At 42.0% G+C, this 14,413-nt stretch overlaps 1 protein-coding gene across 1 annotated transcript in view; it reads right to left on the bottom strand.

Annotated features, from left to right (window-relative positions):
* Positions 1–1,303: 1,303 nt before the first annotated feature.
* The window catches only part of Arsb (arylsulfatase B), a 177,204-nt gene continuing 164,094 nt past the window's right edge, over positions 1,304–14,413 (bottom strand). Inside the window, exons 7-8 of the mRNA XM_004651448.2 lie at positions 4,311–4,430; positions 1,304–3,240 (exon numbers count right to left, since the gene is read on the bottom strand). Of these exons, the coding sequence (XP_004651505.2) occupies positions 2,975–3,240; positions 4,311–4,430 (386 nt within the window). The 3' untranslated portion in view covers positions 1,304–2,974. The remainder of the gene's footprint in view (positions 3,241–4,310; positions 4,431–14,413) is intronic.

Genomic DNA, 14,413 nt, shown 5'->3' with positions numbered 1-14,413 from the left:
GGGCTCATTTTTTATGGAGCAGTATATACAAGTAATATATTGACTTACCACTGCTTTCATTCCTACCCTTCACTGATGTCCCTGCTGTACCTTACTTCATTTTATATATACATACCTATATATAAAAGATATGTACATATATATATACACACATATATATACATATATAGGCATAGTTTGTGAACCCAGGTCTTGTTTGTGCAGGGAGCAGGCACTTTCTAGTGAACTATACACCTACCGCTGCACTGTATATTCTTAGAGATTGCTCTAAAATGTCTGGCATGTTTTTTAAAAACTCTAATAATTTTGCTATATTTGTGTAACAGATTTATTGAGATATAAATCACATACCATACATTGGAAAATTAAAAAAAAAACTTTTGGAAGACCTCTATAACATGAAATGACTTTTTCACTCTCTTATAGTGTTATAATTCAATGAATTAAATTCATTCACTATGTTGTAAACCATCATTTCTACATGGCTTCTGAACTTTTTATTTCACGTTTTTATTTATTTATTTATTGTTTGGATTTTCAAGGTAGGTTCTCACTCTGGCCCAGGCTGTCCTGGAATTCACTATGTAGTCTCAGGGTGGTCTTGAACTCTGGGTGATCTTCCTACCTCTGCCTCCTGAGTGCTGGGATTAAAGGCATGTACCACCATGCCCGGCTCTCAACGTTTTACTTTTTGAGGCAGAATTCTCACTTTAATCCAGTGGACATGATTCGACAACCCTGGCCCCCACTGTGTACATCTCAGGCTGGCCTTGAACTCATGATGACCCTTCTCCCTCAGCCTCCACAGTGCTGGGATTACAGGCATGAGCCACCACATCCGGTTTTTTCTAGAGCTTTTCTATCATATCAAGTAGAAGCCCCATAATCATGGATGACATAGTTTTAAAAAGATTAATTTTATTTAGTCCTTCAAATATGGGATAATCACATAGTAACCAACAGGAATTAGTCCACAATTTAGTAAACAAAACCTTCTTTAAAGAATTTGGAAAGAAATAACATTGATATTTCTTTTCTTTTTTTTTTTTTTTAAATATTTTTTGTTCATTTTTTATTGATTTATTTGAGAGCGACAGACACAGAGAGAAAGACAGATAGAGGGAGAGAGAGAGAATGGGCGCGCCAGGGCTTCCAGCCTCTGCAAACGAACTCCAGACGCGTGCGCCCCCTTGTGCATCTGGCTAACGTGGGACCTGGGGAACCGAGCCTCGAACCGGGGTCCTTAGGCTTCATAGGCAAGCGCTTAACCGCTAAGCCATCTCTCCAGCCCAACATTGATATTTCTAAATATGACAACCTACAAGCTTTTTCTTTTCATATAAATTATTCTTCAGGGATAAAACAAAATCTCAAATCATCTTTTAAAATTACTTTTTGAAAGTCTTCTTAAATCCACTGAATGTGGAACATTCCCAGAATACACAGAAATCAAGGGTCTGGAATTGGGGACAGCTGCTGGAAGCACAACAGGGAAACCCAGAAAGGAGCCATGAAGTAGTAGCTTCCACTGAGAATACTAAACGAGGCTACCAGCGGCTTTGCGATTCAAAGGTGCAGCTGGACCACCAGGCTCAGTTCAGACTTCTGCCACAGGCTTCAAAGTGAGAGGTGGCCTTCTGACCAACTGCCTGACAAACCACAAGGTGGGAAAAGGTTGATAAGAGATGTCATTAGTTCTAGCAACATTTTCCTGCAACTGTCTTATTGTAATAGAATACAGTATGTACAGAAGTGACCAGGGCATCTTGCTACTGAAACAAAAGATGGCTTATACAAATGAGGCCTGTATTATACATTTAGTGGTTTTAGTTTTCGATTCTGGTACTCAAACTGTCCATCCTTCTCCAAACCCCAAACCCAATACAAGCAATGAAACAGAGAAGGAGAAACGTGGCTCAGATCACCTCTACTTTGTGGAGGCTAATGTAACAGATGCTGGTCGTTTTCTTTCTCAAACAGCCACACTTCCATCAACTCCAGACAAAGTGGTCTCTCCTGACATTTCCCTTCACTGCTGGGGACAGCAGTGTCACTCACAGTATGTTAGGAGATAAAAGCCACAATCCACAGTCACAAGAATGGATGCCACACAACATAGGAGAAACCTCCCTAACAGATGCCACATGTCCCAACCTGCCCTTTCTGTGTTTCCCATGAGCTTGGTCACAGAGTGCCCCAGCCTACCTTCTCTGGGAAGAGCTTAGGAGTGTTCCAAGGCTCAAGGTGCTCAGAGTAGAGAGGTATGTGGCACAGGACACTGGCGTCCAAGTACCCTGCAGGGAAAGCTGGGGGTGGTAAAAGTCTAGAAAGAATGAGAAATAACTGGGGGAAGTGCTAGGGGAAACAACAACAACATCTTTTACTGTGGAAACCAAAGTCAAGGCATATGCACCCTGCCATGCTGACCTTAACGCCATGGGCCTTGGGCTTCATGAGGAGATGAGCGAATGAGGGGTAAGCGAGCAGAGGGCTCATTGACATGGACTGCCTGAACCTGATGATCTCAGAAAGGCCCGATGGCCAGCGGAACCGCTGACAATCATCTGCTCCCTGCAGTTGTTACAAGACATGTGAGTCATGCCAATAAAACTACTAATGGCAGAGACAAATCTAATGACTGACTTGTGAGACAAGAAGAGCCAGCTGTCCCAGCCTCCAGGACTCACTGAGAACTTCCTATGTCAAGTTCCGAGCTGCCCCACAACAGAGGAAGAGGGGAGAACGCAGCCACTCCAGCCTCCAGACACTAGTGCCAGCCAACAGCAGGAGCCTCCTAGCTTGTCTTGGCTTCTGAAATGCACTACGGATTGAAACTGGACTCCTTGGTGTGGTCTAGGAGCACGAGAAAGACAGCGCGAGCTCAGGGAGGACAATGAAGGGGACAAGAGGCAAGCATGAGAGTCAAAGCCCAAGGTCCAGCTTACATGGAAGAGTGTTCCAGCCTCCCAGAGCCCTACATCCAGGGGCCCCACACCCCAGTGGCCTTGGGATCACAGCGGGGATCCTGCGGGGGGTAGTAAACCGGCACTGAGTGCTCCTGGTAGAACCGCAGGCGAGAAAGGAGCTTCCTGACGATGTGGGGATGCTCTTGGGACACGTCGTGTCTTTCTTCTGGGTCTCGATCAATGTCAAAGAGCCAGAGGGTCTTGGTTGATGGGTCCAGTGAAGGGATCTCAGAAGTGTTGTATTGAGATGGTGGTGGGAACCAGGAACCACAACCTGGAAAATAATGGAACTGTTTACTGGGGAAGAAGCACTGCTGGGTTCTAACCTCTGGGAGTCTGGGGACAAGGCCACCCGGGCTTGTGGGTGTGGTCATATAAAAAAGATGTGGCCCTTGGTGCTGACTTGGTGTTTATTGCTGGATTAGGTCTTGTTTCTTTAGAACCTGGCACATTCAGAAATGTGTGTGTATGTGTGGGTGTGGGGGGGTGTTAGTCATCACAATGGCTGGGGGAGAGGGTACTCCTAGCACCTGGTGCTTTAGCAATCATGGGCCAATGATGTTAAAATGCCCTGCAATAAATATATGGGGCAGTCCCAAGCAAAGAATTGTCATGTTGTGAACATCAAGAATTCTCACCCACATTTTAGCATTGTTAAATCTACATCATAGCTTTAACGATTATATGCCATATTCACAAAGAACTGAAAATATGTCCCTTTCCAAGAATGGGCTAAGGGAGCCACCCCCAGTTCATCGCTGGTGATCATGTCACTCAGAGGTTCTCAGCGAGCTGGGTGCTCTTGACAGCCACCCATGCTTGAAACCTTTCACCCCCATTACTTGCAATTCTCAAAAGAAAAATGAGGATGGTTTTGGAGGAGGAGATGAAACACTCCTCTTCCTCATCTTCTTACTCAACAGCCCAAGAGATAACACTTTATAAAAGGCAGTCATTATTTTAGCAAACTTTTCCTTTAAGTTCTTTCTGGTGGGAAAGACCATGTGGCCCACGACAACAATGGAAGCTGTGTAATTGGTTGCAGGCTGCATCTTCAAAGTAAACACAAAAGCTCTGGATGGCAGTCTTCTTATGACAAGTAGGGACCATAAAAGGTGTGAAGAGCTAGCTAAGATTTCAGTGTCTGAGCAAAGTGAGCGGAGGGGCAGGAGCCTGGAGACCTCAGGTAGGAAGACAGGGGAGGTGGTTAGAACAAGAGTGATATGGGTCTCCCTTTCTGAGGTGTGGTCCAGAGAATAAAGTCCCAAGGGAACAGAAAGACGGAGGACAAGGCCCTTTCCTGCCTGTTGCAGGAAGGGAGCTCACTAAGCTGAGCATGTCTACCTGGGAAGCCTGTGAGGAGTTTCCATTTTCCGTGTCTAATTGCAGCATGGACAGATGTGTTAAAGGCAGAGTATTCTAGAGAGGAATCATTTTTTGCTAGAGCCATTCTGTTGCCAGGACCTGGAAAGAAATAGTTTGGAAGAGTTAGATTGCTGTTATTGGACTGTTGTCATTATACATCAGCATTTTATATCCTTCTTGTACAACAGTAGCATTTATTCAATACTGGAATGAAAATGTGTGTCCTGCCACAGAAATGAATCTTTTATTAAATATAAACAGAAAGCTATAGTTACATTAGATGTCAGTCATAAACCACCACAAATATAAAGGAAATCCCAAAGAGATTAGAATGCTAATTCATCCTTAAAATCACCGAGCGCTGCCGTGTGCAGAGCAGCGTTCTGTTACAGCTCACCGAGTTGGGGTTCCTGAAGTGTCATGTGTGAGTGTGTGTTTTCTTTATTCATTTGTTCCTAAATGCATTGAATATATTCTTTGTGGATACTTATACCTCGATATCATCGTGTACACTACACGTTTGTAGATAGCATATTATAAAATGCACATTTTAGTGAAATCTATCTCAAGGTAGGAGAGTTTAAACATACCTTGAAAAAGATCCATGTATTTATTTAATTAATTAACTTGAGAGGTGGGAGAGAACAGGCAGATAGAGAGAATAAGCGCACCAGGGTCTCCAGCCACTGCAAATGAACTCCAGACGCATGTGCCACCTTGTCCATCTGGCTTATGTGGATCCTGGGGAATCAAACCTGGATCCTTAGGCTTCACAAGCAAGCCCCTTAACCACTAAGCCATCTCTCTGGCCCCCATTTTATGTATTTGTATTTATTTTAAACCACTTTTTATGAAATTTAAAAGTAAGTAAGCAGTACTCAGCTAACTAGTCAGACCAAATAACTATTGTTTAAGAATATCCCACACTTGGGAGGCAGAAGTAGGAGGATCACCATGAGTTCCAGGCTACCCTGAGGCTACCTAGTGAGCTCCAGGTGGACCTGAGCTAGCGTGAGACCCTACCTCAGAAAAACAAAAACAAAAATAAAACAAATATCCTGGGTTTACAAATTATTATCTGGTATCATGGATTACTAATTTGTCATTTTAAAGTTATACAGTAATTGATCATCAAGTTTTTTTTTTTTGTTTTGTTTTTTTTGAGATAGGGTCTCGCTTTAGCTGACCTAGAATTCACTATGTAGTCTCAGGGTGGCTTCAAACTCATGGTGATCCTCCTACCTCTGCCTCCTGAGTGCTGGAATTAAAGGCATGTGCCATCACGCTTGGCGATCAAGTTTTTGAGGGAAAAAATGACTAAAACATGCCCCTCTTGAGTTTGGAGCCAGTTAAGAGGCAGAGGCCTGACAGATTGACCTAAACATACTGCCCATATAACTGATAAAGTATCATAAAGAGAATGTGACTTTGGTGAAGAGAACTTGCTAGTAATATACCCCTGCCTTGGGCTAATCCACCCAACATCATTGACCTTTTTGGACAACCACAGGTATGGTAGTTTAAATGGAAAATACCCTGCATAAACTGTGTATTTGAAAACTTAATCCCCAGTTGTTGACTTTGTTGGGAAAGGTCACAGAACCTTTAGGAGGTGGGGCCTTGCTTGAAGAAGTGCGGCCTGGGGGCAAGCTTCAAGGGGTGGAGCATGGTCCTGCTTGCCACTCTTATGGTCTCTCTACTCCATCCCCACTGATGTGATGATGTGACACTGGCTTTCTGCTCCTGCCACGTTTCCCCTGCCACGAGAGACACTACTCTCTGTAATGGTAAGCAGAATTATACTCTTTTCCTTCCACAGGTAACTTCTAGCTGCTGCTCAGGCATTTTGTCCCAGCAACTAGAAGTAACTGATACAAAGTGCTCCCTCAGAGCACATGCTGTGGGCTAGACTGGTTACGTACATGCATCTAGGCCATGTGCTGCCTCCAAATTTAGACCCACCAAAGAGTCTGAACTGTGCTCATTCTGCTCTTTTTTTTTTTAATTTTTAACAGCATTTTTATTTTTATTTATTTAGAGGAGAGAAAGAAGAGAGAGAGGGACAGAGGAAGAGAGAGAGAAGAAGAGAGAGAATGGGAGTGCCAGGATATTCAGCCACTGAAAACGAACCCCAGACATATGTGCCACCTTGTGCATCTGGGTTCCATGGATCTTGGGGAATCTTAACTGCCTAACTGCTAAGCCATCTCTCCAGCCCCAGTTCTTTCTTTTTTCTTAACGTCATCCCTCACCTGCCTTGGAGAGGAATGCCTATGGTGAAGCAGACTCAACTTTGCACGAAGAGCTTGGTAGATTCCTGAGGACATGGGACAGAGGGCTTCAACTTTGGAACTTGCTGTATGATAGTAAGTCTGCTTGAACTTCACATTTCTATGTTAACTTTTCAAACATGGTCATGGACATTGTTTTGGAAGCACTTCAAAAGTTGGTTCAACGACCAGCCCAGTAAGCACTTGCCATAGTGTGTGGTATGTCTGTGAAAGTGCAGACTCAGAGAAATAAAAATAAGCCAAACTAAAAACCAACTACAGAGCTACGTCTGCAGCTTGGAGGGACAGCGCTGCCTAGCACGTGCAAGCTCCCAGCACCACCAGGACACAATTAAAACTAGAACAGCAATGACATCAACAGCAGAAGAGTGCATCCCACCAAGGTGATGAAACAGGACGATCTCCTGAGCCTAGGAGTTCAAGACCAGCCTGGGCTGCACAGTGAGATCCTGTTTCAAAATGCAAAACAAAACAAAACAAAGACTTTGTGAGTTCTTCCCCCAAACAGAGCTTTGGGACTTCTCACAGGGGCTTTTTGCTTTGTGTGTGTGTGTTCATAGGCATGTGGGCGCATGCACGTGTGCAGGTGTTCATTTGTGTGATACATGTGGAGGCCGGAGGTTGGTATCAGGTGTCTTCCTCAAATATTCTTAATCATCCCACATATATTTTTGAGACAAGTTCTCCCTCTGAACCCAGAGTTCACCCACTCACCAATCTGGCTAGGCAAGCTAGCTAGAAAACTCTAGGGATCAGCCTGTTTACACCTCCACAAATTTTGAGGCAGGGTTTCATATAGAAAGAGCTATCTGTGGTGGGAAAGGTAGGAGTCACTCCTTCCTTGACAGCCTTTGCGTTGACTGTAGACACATGGACAAGGATCCAGAAATCAGCAGTAGTTACAGTCGTAACACACACCAATAAGTCTTTAGTGCCCAAGAGGAAAACCGCTTTGCTCCTTGCTTCCTTGCTTGTGCGTATGTTGGCTCCAACACACATGGCTGCTTTTGGTGCACTAAGCGTGTGAGGATGTGCATCATTGGAAGCAGGTTCTTAACGCAGACTGGGAAAACTGTGAGCCCTCATCTAACCCACCACAAGTTTGTATAAAGACCACCGTTCAATACCAAACATTCTGAATGTTCAATAAAACAGCACATTTTGTGAACACAAACAAAAAAGATGCAACAGCTATCTCAGCCCTACTTATACTTACATACATTTTTTTTCTTAAAACGAACAGGAACATAAAATACCTAAACAAAAGTCTAAGACTAAATGATAAATGATACTCTATCTCAACTTTACTCTTTTTCATTTTGAGGAATTAAACAAAGACCATGAGCCATCGTCCAGGGAGACAGATACTAACATGTCACCTTTTTTTTTTTTTTGAGGCAGGGTCTCGCTCTAGCCCAGGCTGACCTGGAATTCACTATGGAGTCTCAGGGTGGCCTTGAACTCACGGTGATCCTTCTACCTCTGCCTCCCGAGTGCTGGGATTAAAGGTGTGTGCCACCACGCCCGGCTTATTTGAATTTTTTTCATAAAAGAAATTGGACAGCCAAGGTGAGCTCTCCTCTGCCCTCTCTTACTCCGCTTCCTTCCGTGACCGGCCCTCACGTGCTGTCGCTGTCATGACATCCATGCACACCTCAGCATTTCAACACACAAGACCACGCGTACATGACAAAGACGCCTCAGCATTTCAACACTCAAGACCACGCGTACATGACAAAGACGCCTCAGCATTTCAACACACAAGACCACGCGTACATGACGAAGACGCCTCAGCATTTCAACACTCAAGACCACGCGTACATGACAAAGACGCCTCAGCATTTCAACACACAAGACCACGCGTACATGACAAAGACGCCTCAGCATTTCAACACACAAGACCACGCGTACATGACAAAGACGCCTCAGCATTTCAACACACAAGACCACGCGTACATGACAAAGATGCCTCAGCATTTCAACACACAAGACCACGCGTACATGACAAAGACGCCTCAGCATTTCAACACACAAGACCACGCGTACATGACAAAGATGCCTCAGCATTTCAACACACAAGACCACGCGTACATGACAAAGAACAAACACAGGGCCGGCTCACATTCTAACAGCACGCAGTGTGCTGTGTAACATCTTCTTAACGTGCATCTTTTATTCCCTCTTCTTACTTGACGCTGGACAAAATCTGCAGAACAATTTTGAATAAAAGTAGAGACAGTAGGGGCTGGAGAGCTGAATCAACAGTTAAGGTGCTTGCCTGCAAAACCTAAAAACCTGGGTTTGATTCCCCAGTACCCATATAAGGCCAGATGCACAAGGTGGCGCATGCTTCTGGATTTCTTTGCAGTGGCTGGAGGTCTTGTTGCACCCATTCTATCTCTCTCTCTATCTGCGCTCTCTCTCTTTCTTGTAAATAAATAAATAAAATACAAAAACCACAAAAAAAGTATTGACAGTGGGAATTCCTGTCTCATTTCTGATGTCAGGCAAAAACCTTTTAATACTTCCCTGTTAAGTATGATACTAATATTTTTGTGGATATATTTTCTGAGCACTTTTGTGTATGTCGATATGCATGTGTGTGCAGATGCACACGCCCCAGGTGTACACATGTGCAGACTGCAGGAAACGTCTTGTATACTCCTCTACTCTCTGCTGTGTTTCCCTGAGACAAACCTCCCCCGACCCTAGAGCTTGCACCAATTTTTGGTCCTACTGGCTGACCAGTGATCCTTTTTTCTCTGCCTGCTTAGTCCTGAGTTTACAGGCATGCATGGCCATACCCCTACTTTTACTTGGATGCTAGGGTTAGGTGGAATGGTTGACAGGTAGACTGAAAGAAATTCAAGGAAGTTCTAAATACTAGGCTAAGGAATTGTCACTTTTCCTTCTAATAAGTGGGGAGACACATGAATTTAATTTTTTCAAGATTGATTTTTTTCTGAGCCTTATTGAGATGTAGTTCACATATTTTATAACTCATTCACATTGGGTATGAAATCCAATAATAATTAGTATGTTTTCAGAGTGTACAAGCATCACCATCATATATTAGTCACCCTTAAAAGAATCCAATAATATCTGTCACTCCCTAGTTCCTCACAAGACTTCTGTCCACCAATGCACTTTGTGTGTTTTTTTTAGCTTTGTCCCCTCTGGACATTTTGTGTAAATGAAATCATCATTCTATGGACTGGGTGCATGGCTTCCTGCACTTAGCATAAGGCTTATCCATTTTGTGCATATATGAGTACTTCATTCCTTTTTATTGAAAGAGTACTATTCCTTTTATTATATTACTAAAACATACTGTAATTTTTAAGCTATTCACTAACTGATAGCTAATAATAATATTTGTTTCCCTTTTTGGCTACTATAAATAATCTTTTTATGAACATCCATGTGTAGTTTTTGAATGAATGTGTTTTCTCATTTCTCTTGGGTATGTACCTAAGAGTGAAATTTTAGGGTTCTATGTTAATGCTATTTAAACTTTTGAGAAACTTCCCAGTGTTTCAAAGTGGTGAACCATGTGCTATTCCTACCAGTAATGTATGACTATCTAGGTGACTAAATTAAGCACATTTTCATGGTTGTACTGGTAATTGCTTATCTTTGAAAAGATTTCTACCTAGATTCATTGCCCATTTACTTTAAATTGAAGTATACTCAGCAATTATTGTATACATTTAATGCACACAATGTGATGTTTTGATATACATATACATTATGAAGTAATCCCCTCAATCAAGCTAATTAACATGCCATCACATCACATATTTGCATTTTGATGTGAGAAGAGTTAAGATTTATTCTTTAAGCAAATCTTAAGAATCTTCTCAAATTACAACTAAAAATTTGCATATTTGGATTAATCTCTGGAAGCCACTGCTCTATTCCCCAAGATCCAGGAAGAGTTGAGTGCATGCAGTGTTTGTCTTTCTGTAACTGGCTTCTTTCACTTCGCACAATGTCCCACAGGTTGATCCACGTGACCCACAAACCCTTAGCTCATTTACAATTCAGTTGACTCCTTATTACTCATAAAAGAAAATTTTATATGCACATATAGGATCATTATCAAATACAAACATCTCACTATACTATCATATTATCAAATACAAACATCTAACTATAATGGTTTTACTGGGGTATCAATAAACATCTCACCTTCTGTGGATTTTTTTCTTCAACTTCTTGATAGTAGTTTTGGATACCAGAGTTAATTCTGATGAATTCCATTTTGCTACTTTGTTGTTTTTGTTTGTGGTGCTGTATAAGAAATTTTGGCCAATTCAAGACCAGAAAGATTTACATCTATCTGTTTATGAGCTTACAGTTTCAGTTCTTACGTTTATGACTTTGATCCGATTTGAATTATTTTATGTATGGTGTGAAACAGGATTCTAATTTCATTCATATATTATGAGTTTCCAGTTGCTTCCCAGCATTATTGAGGAGACTATTCTTTCTCTATTTGATTATCTTGGCATCTTTGTCAAAAACCATTGGCCCATAACTGGGAAGTTTTACCTCTGGGGTTACTTCTGTACTACTGATTGCTCTGTGCATTCTTATGGCAGTACCAGGTGGTCTTGATTTTTTTTTTTTCTTTCGAGGTAGGGTCTCACTCTAGTCCAGGTTGACCTGGAATTTACTATGTAGTCCTAGGGTGGCCTTGAACTTACAGAGACCCTCCTACCTCTGCCTCTTGAGTGCTGGGATTAAACGTGTGCACCACCACGCTTGGAGGTCTTGAATTTTGATATCAGGAAATTCAAGTTCTCCAACTTTTATTTTTCCTCAAAATTGCTTTGTCTATTCTAGATACCTCCAATCTCCTTATGAATTTTAGGACCAGTTTATCAATCTATGTAAAAAAGCCAGCTGTAACTGTCGCGCATCTGTAGATCAATTTGAGCATAGCCATCTTAACAATACCATCTTCTTGTCCATGAACATAGGATGCATTTGTATAAGTTTTACTTGAATCTCACTCCTTGCATATATTCAGTGACCTATACTTTAACTTTATGCATTTGTTCTTAAGTACTTCAGTCTTTGTTTTTCTTTGTTTTCTGAGGTAGGGTCTCACTCTAGCTCAGACTGACCTAGAATCACTATGTAGTCTCAGAGTGGCCTCAAACTCACAGTGATCCTCCTACCTCTGCCTCCAGAGTGCTGGTATGAAAGGTATGCACCACCATACCTGGCTTATTTTATTCTTTTTGATGCTACTGAAAACATGATTTAAAAAATAATTTATCATTTGGCTCATTGCTGCTGCATAAGAATATAACTTATTACTGTATATTGCTCTGATATTGTACAACTGTGTTGAACTTATTTATTAGTTCTAATAGCTTTTTAAATTTGACTCGGTTATTTTTTGAAGTAGGGTCTCACTTTAGCCCAGGCTGACTTGCAATCACTATGTAGTCTTAGGGTAGCCTCAAACTCATGGCACTCCTCCTACCTCTGCCTCCCAAGTGCTAGGACTGAAGACATGTGCCAGAATGCCTGGCTGGACTTAAGCTTTTTAATATACAATATCATGACAGCTTTACTCCCTTGCCAAACTGGGTACTTTTTTCTTCTTCATTTCTTTGCCTTATTGTCCTGATTAGAATCTCGACTATAGTGAGAACCAAGTATGATTACTATATTGTTCCTGATCTTAGGAGGCAAACATTTCACCATTCAGTATGGTGCCAGCTACAGGGTTCTTACAGATGCCCCTTAGCAAGCAAAATATGATTCCTAATGCTAGCTTGGGTCCTTTTTTGCATGTGTGTGGTATACATGTGTGTATGTTTGCATGTAGACACATGTGTGTGGTTTTGATTCCCCAGGACCCACGTAAAACCAGATGCACAGAGTGAAACATGTGCCTGAAGTTCATTTGCAGTGGCAAGAGGCCCTGGTGTACCCATTCTCTCTTTCTCTCTGCTTGCAAAAATTAATATTTTTCTGAGGTAGGGTCTTGCTCTAGCCCAGGCTGACCTAGAATTCACTATGTAGTCTCAGGCTGGCCTCAAGCTTACAACAATCCTCCTACCTCTGCCTCCTGAGTGCTGGGATTAAACATGTGTGCCAACCATGCCCAGCTAAAAAATAAATATTTTTAAAGTGATGGGCAGACATAAAAATGAAACATATTTTCTTCATTCAAAAAAAATACTATGGGGCTGGAGAGACGATGGCTAAGCGGTTAAGCGCTTGCCTGTGAAGCCTAAGGACCCTGGTTCGAGGCTCGGTTCCCCAGGTCCCACATTAGCCAGATGCACAAGGGGGCGCACGCGTCTGGAGTTCGTTTGCAGAGGCTGGAAGCCCTGACGCGCCCATTCTCTCTCTCTCCCTCTATCTGTCTTTCTCTCTGTGTCTGTTGCTCTCAAATAAATAAATAAATAATTTAAAAAAACCTGTGCTAACTATAATGGTTTTACTGGGGTATCAATTAAAAAAAATCAACTATAAAAAAAAAATACTATGCCAATTGTCAGTTGCCTTAGGGGCCCAGGCAGTGATGTCATCCAGGTTTTAGTAATATTATCTTCCCTTGATTTTATATCTTTATTTAATTAAAATATATTAAAATTTTAAAAAAGTAATAAGCAGAAACATCTAAGAGAAGTTCTGAAGATAAAAATCTAAGGTATTTGGTGGTGAAAGTTATAAAAGGTGATAAAAATTGGGCTATGTGGAGGCAAACTTCAGTTTTTTTTCCCCAGAAATTTGGTTGTGTGTTTTGTAGTATAGAATCCTGCCAGATGTGCTTTTCCATTACACACAAGATTTCAGTTTAATTAGCTACAACTACCTTCAACGTTTATACCCAAGTTGAGTTGTTTTCTCTTGTAAGAGGAGGATTTTTATTTATTATGTGAATCAAATGTCTCTTAAAGTTTATACTGAAGTTTAACTTATGCCAAACACTAGATTGGCTGGTCATTTCCTCCTGGTCAGACGAATACAAGTTCAAAGGACCCCAAAGTCCAAGTGATGTTCAGCTCCTAAGGTTCTTCTTATACCAACTACTGAGAATCCTCCCTACCCAGCACCTGCATCCCAGCAGATCAGAGCCCATGCAGACTGCGGCTAGATGCATGTACAGGGTGACACGTGCATCAAGTGTCCAGGCTGTTCATGGGCTCACATGCCTGTCACCATAGGCTTGGGCCAAGGCTGCACTCTCATCTTGCTGGATGGTAAAGCCTTGTACATCCAGATGGGAATACCTATGTCATTACATTGTTGTTTTGTTTGTTATTGTGAAAACCATTATAGATCTAAAAGTAGGGTTTTTTGTTTTTGTTTTTGGTTTTTTGAGGTATGGTCTTGCTCTAGCCCAGACTGTCCTGGAATCGACTATGTAGTCTCGCAGAGTGGCATCGAACTCATGGAGATCTTTTAACCTAAAAATTATACTACCTAGAAGTCCCCCTCCCCTAATTCTGAGCTGATTCTTTTTTAAGACTTTAATTAATTAATTTGCAAGTAGAGACAGAGAGGGAGGAAGGGAGGATGGGAGAGGAAGAACGAGAAGGGGAACACCAGGGCCCAGTGCCACTGCAAACGAACTCCAGACACATGTCCTGCTTTGGGTCCTGGGGAATCAAACCGTGCCTTCAGGCTTTGCAAGTAAGCACCCTTAACCACTGAGCCATCATCTCTCCAGCCCCTGAACTCATTCTTTGCTGACCTTCTCTGGGTAATTTTTGAAGATGGAATGGGCTTCAATAGCCTATGGAGATTTTTTTTTCTTTCTTC

This window comes from Jaculus jaculus, chromosome 14, assembly GCF_020740685.1.
Source record: "Jaculus jaculus isolate mJacJac1 chromosome 14, mJacJac1.mat.Y.cur, whole genome shotgun sequence".
NCBI classification, from domain to species: Eukaryota; Metazoa; Chordata; class Mammalia; order Rodentia; family Dipodidae; genus Jaculus; species Jaculus jaculus.
This window is presented reverse-complemented; position numbering and strand designations above follow the sequence as displayed.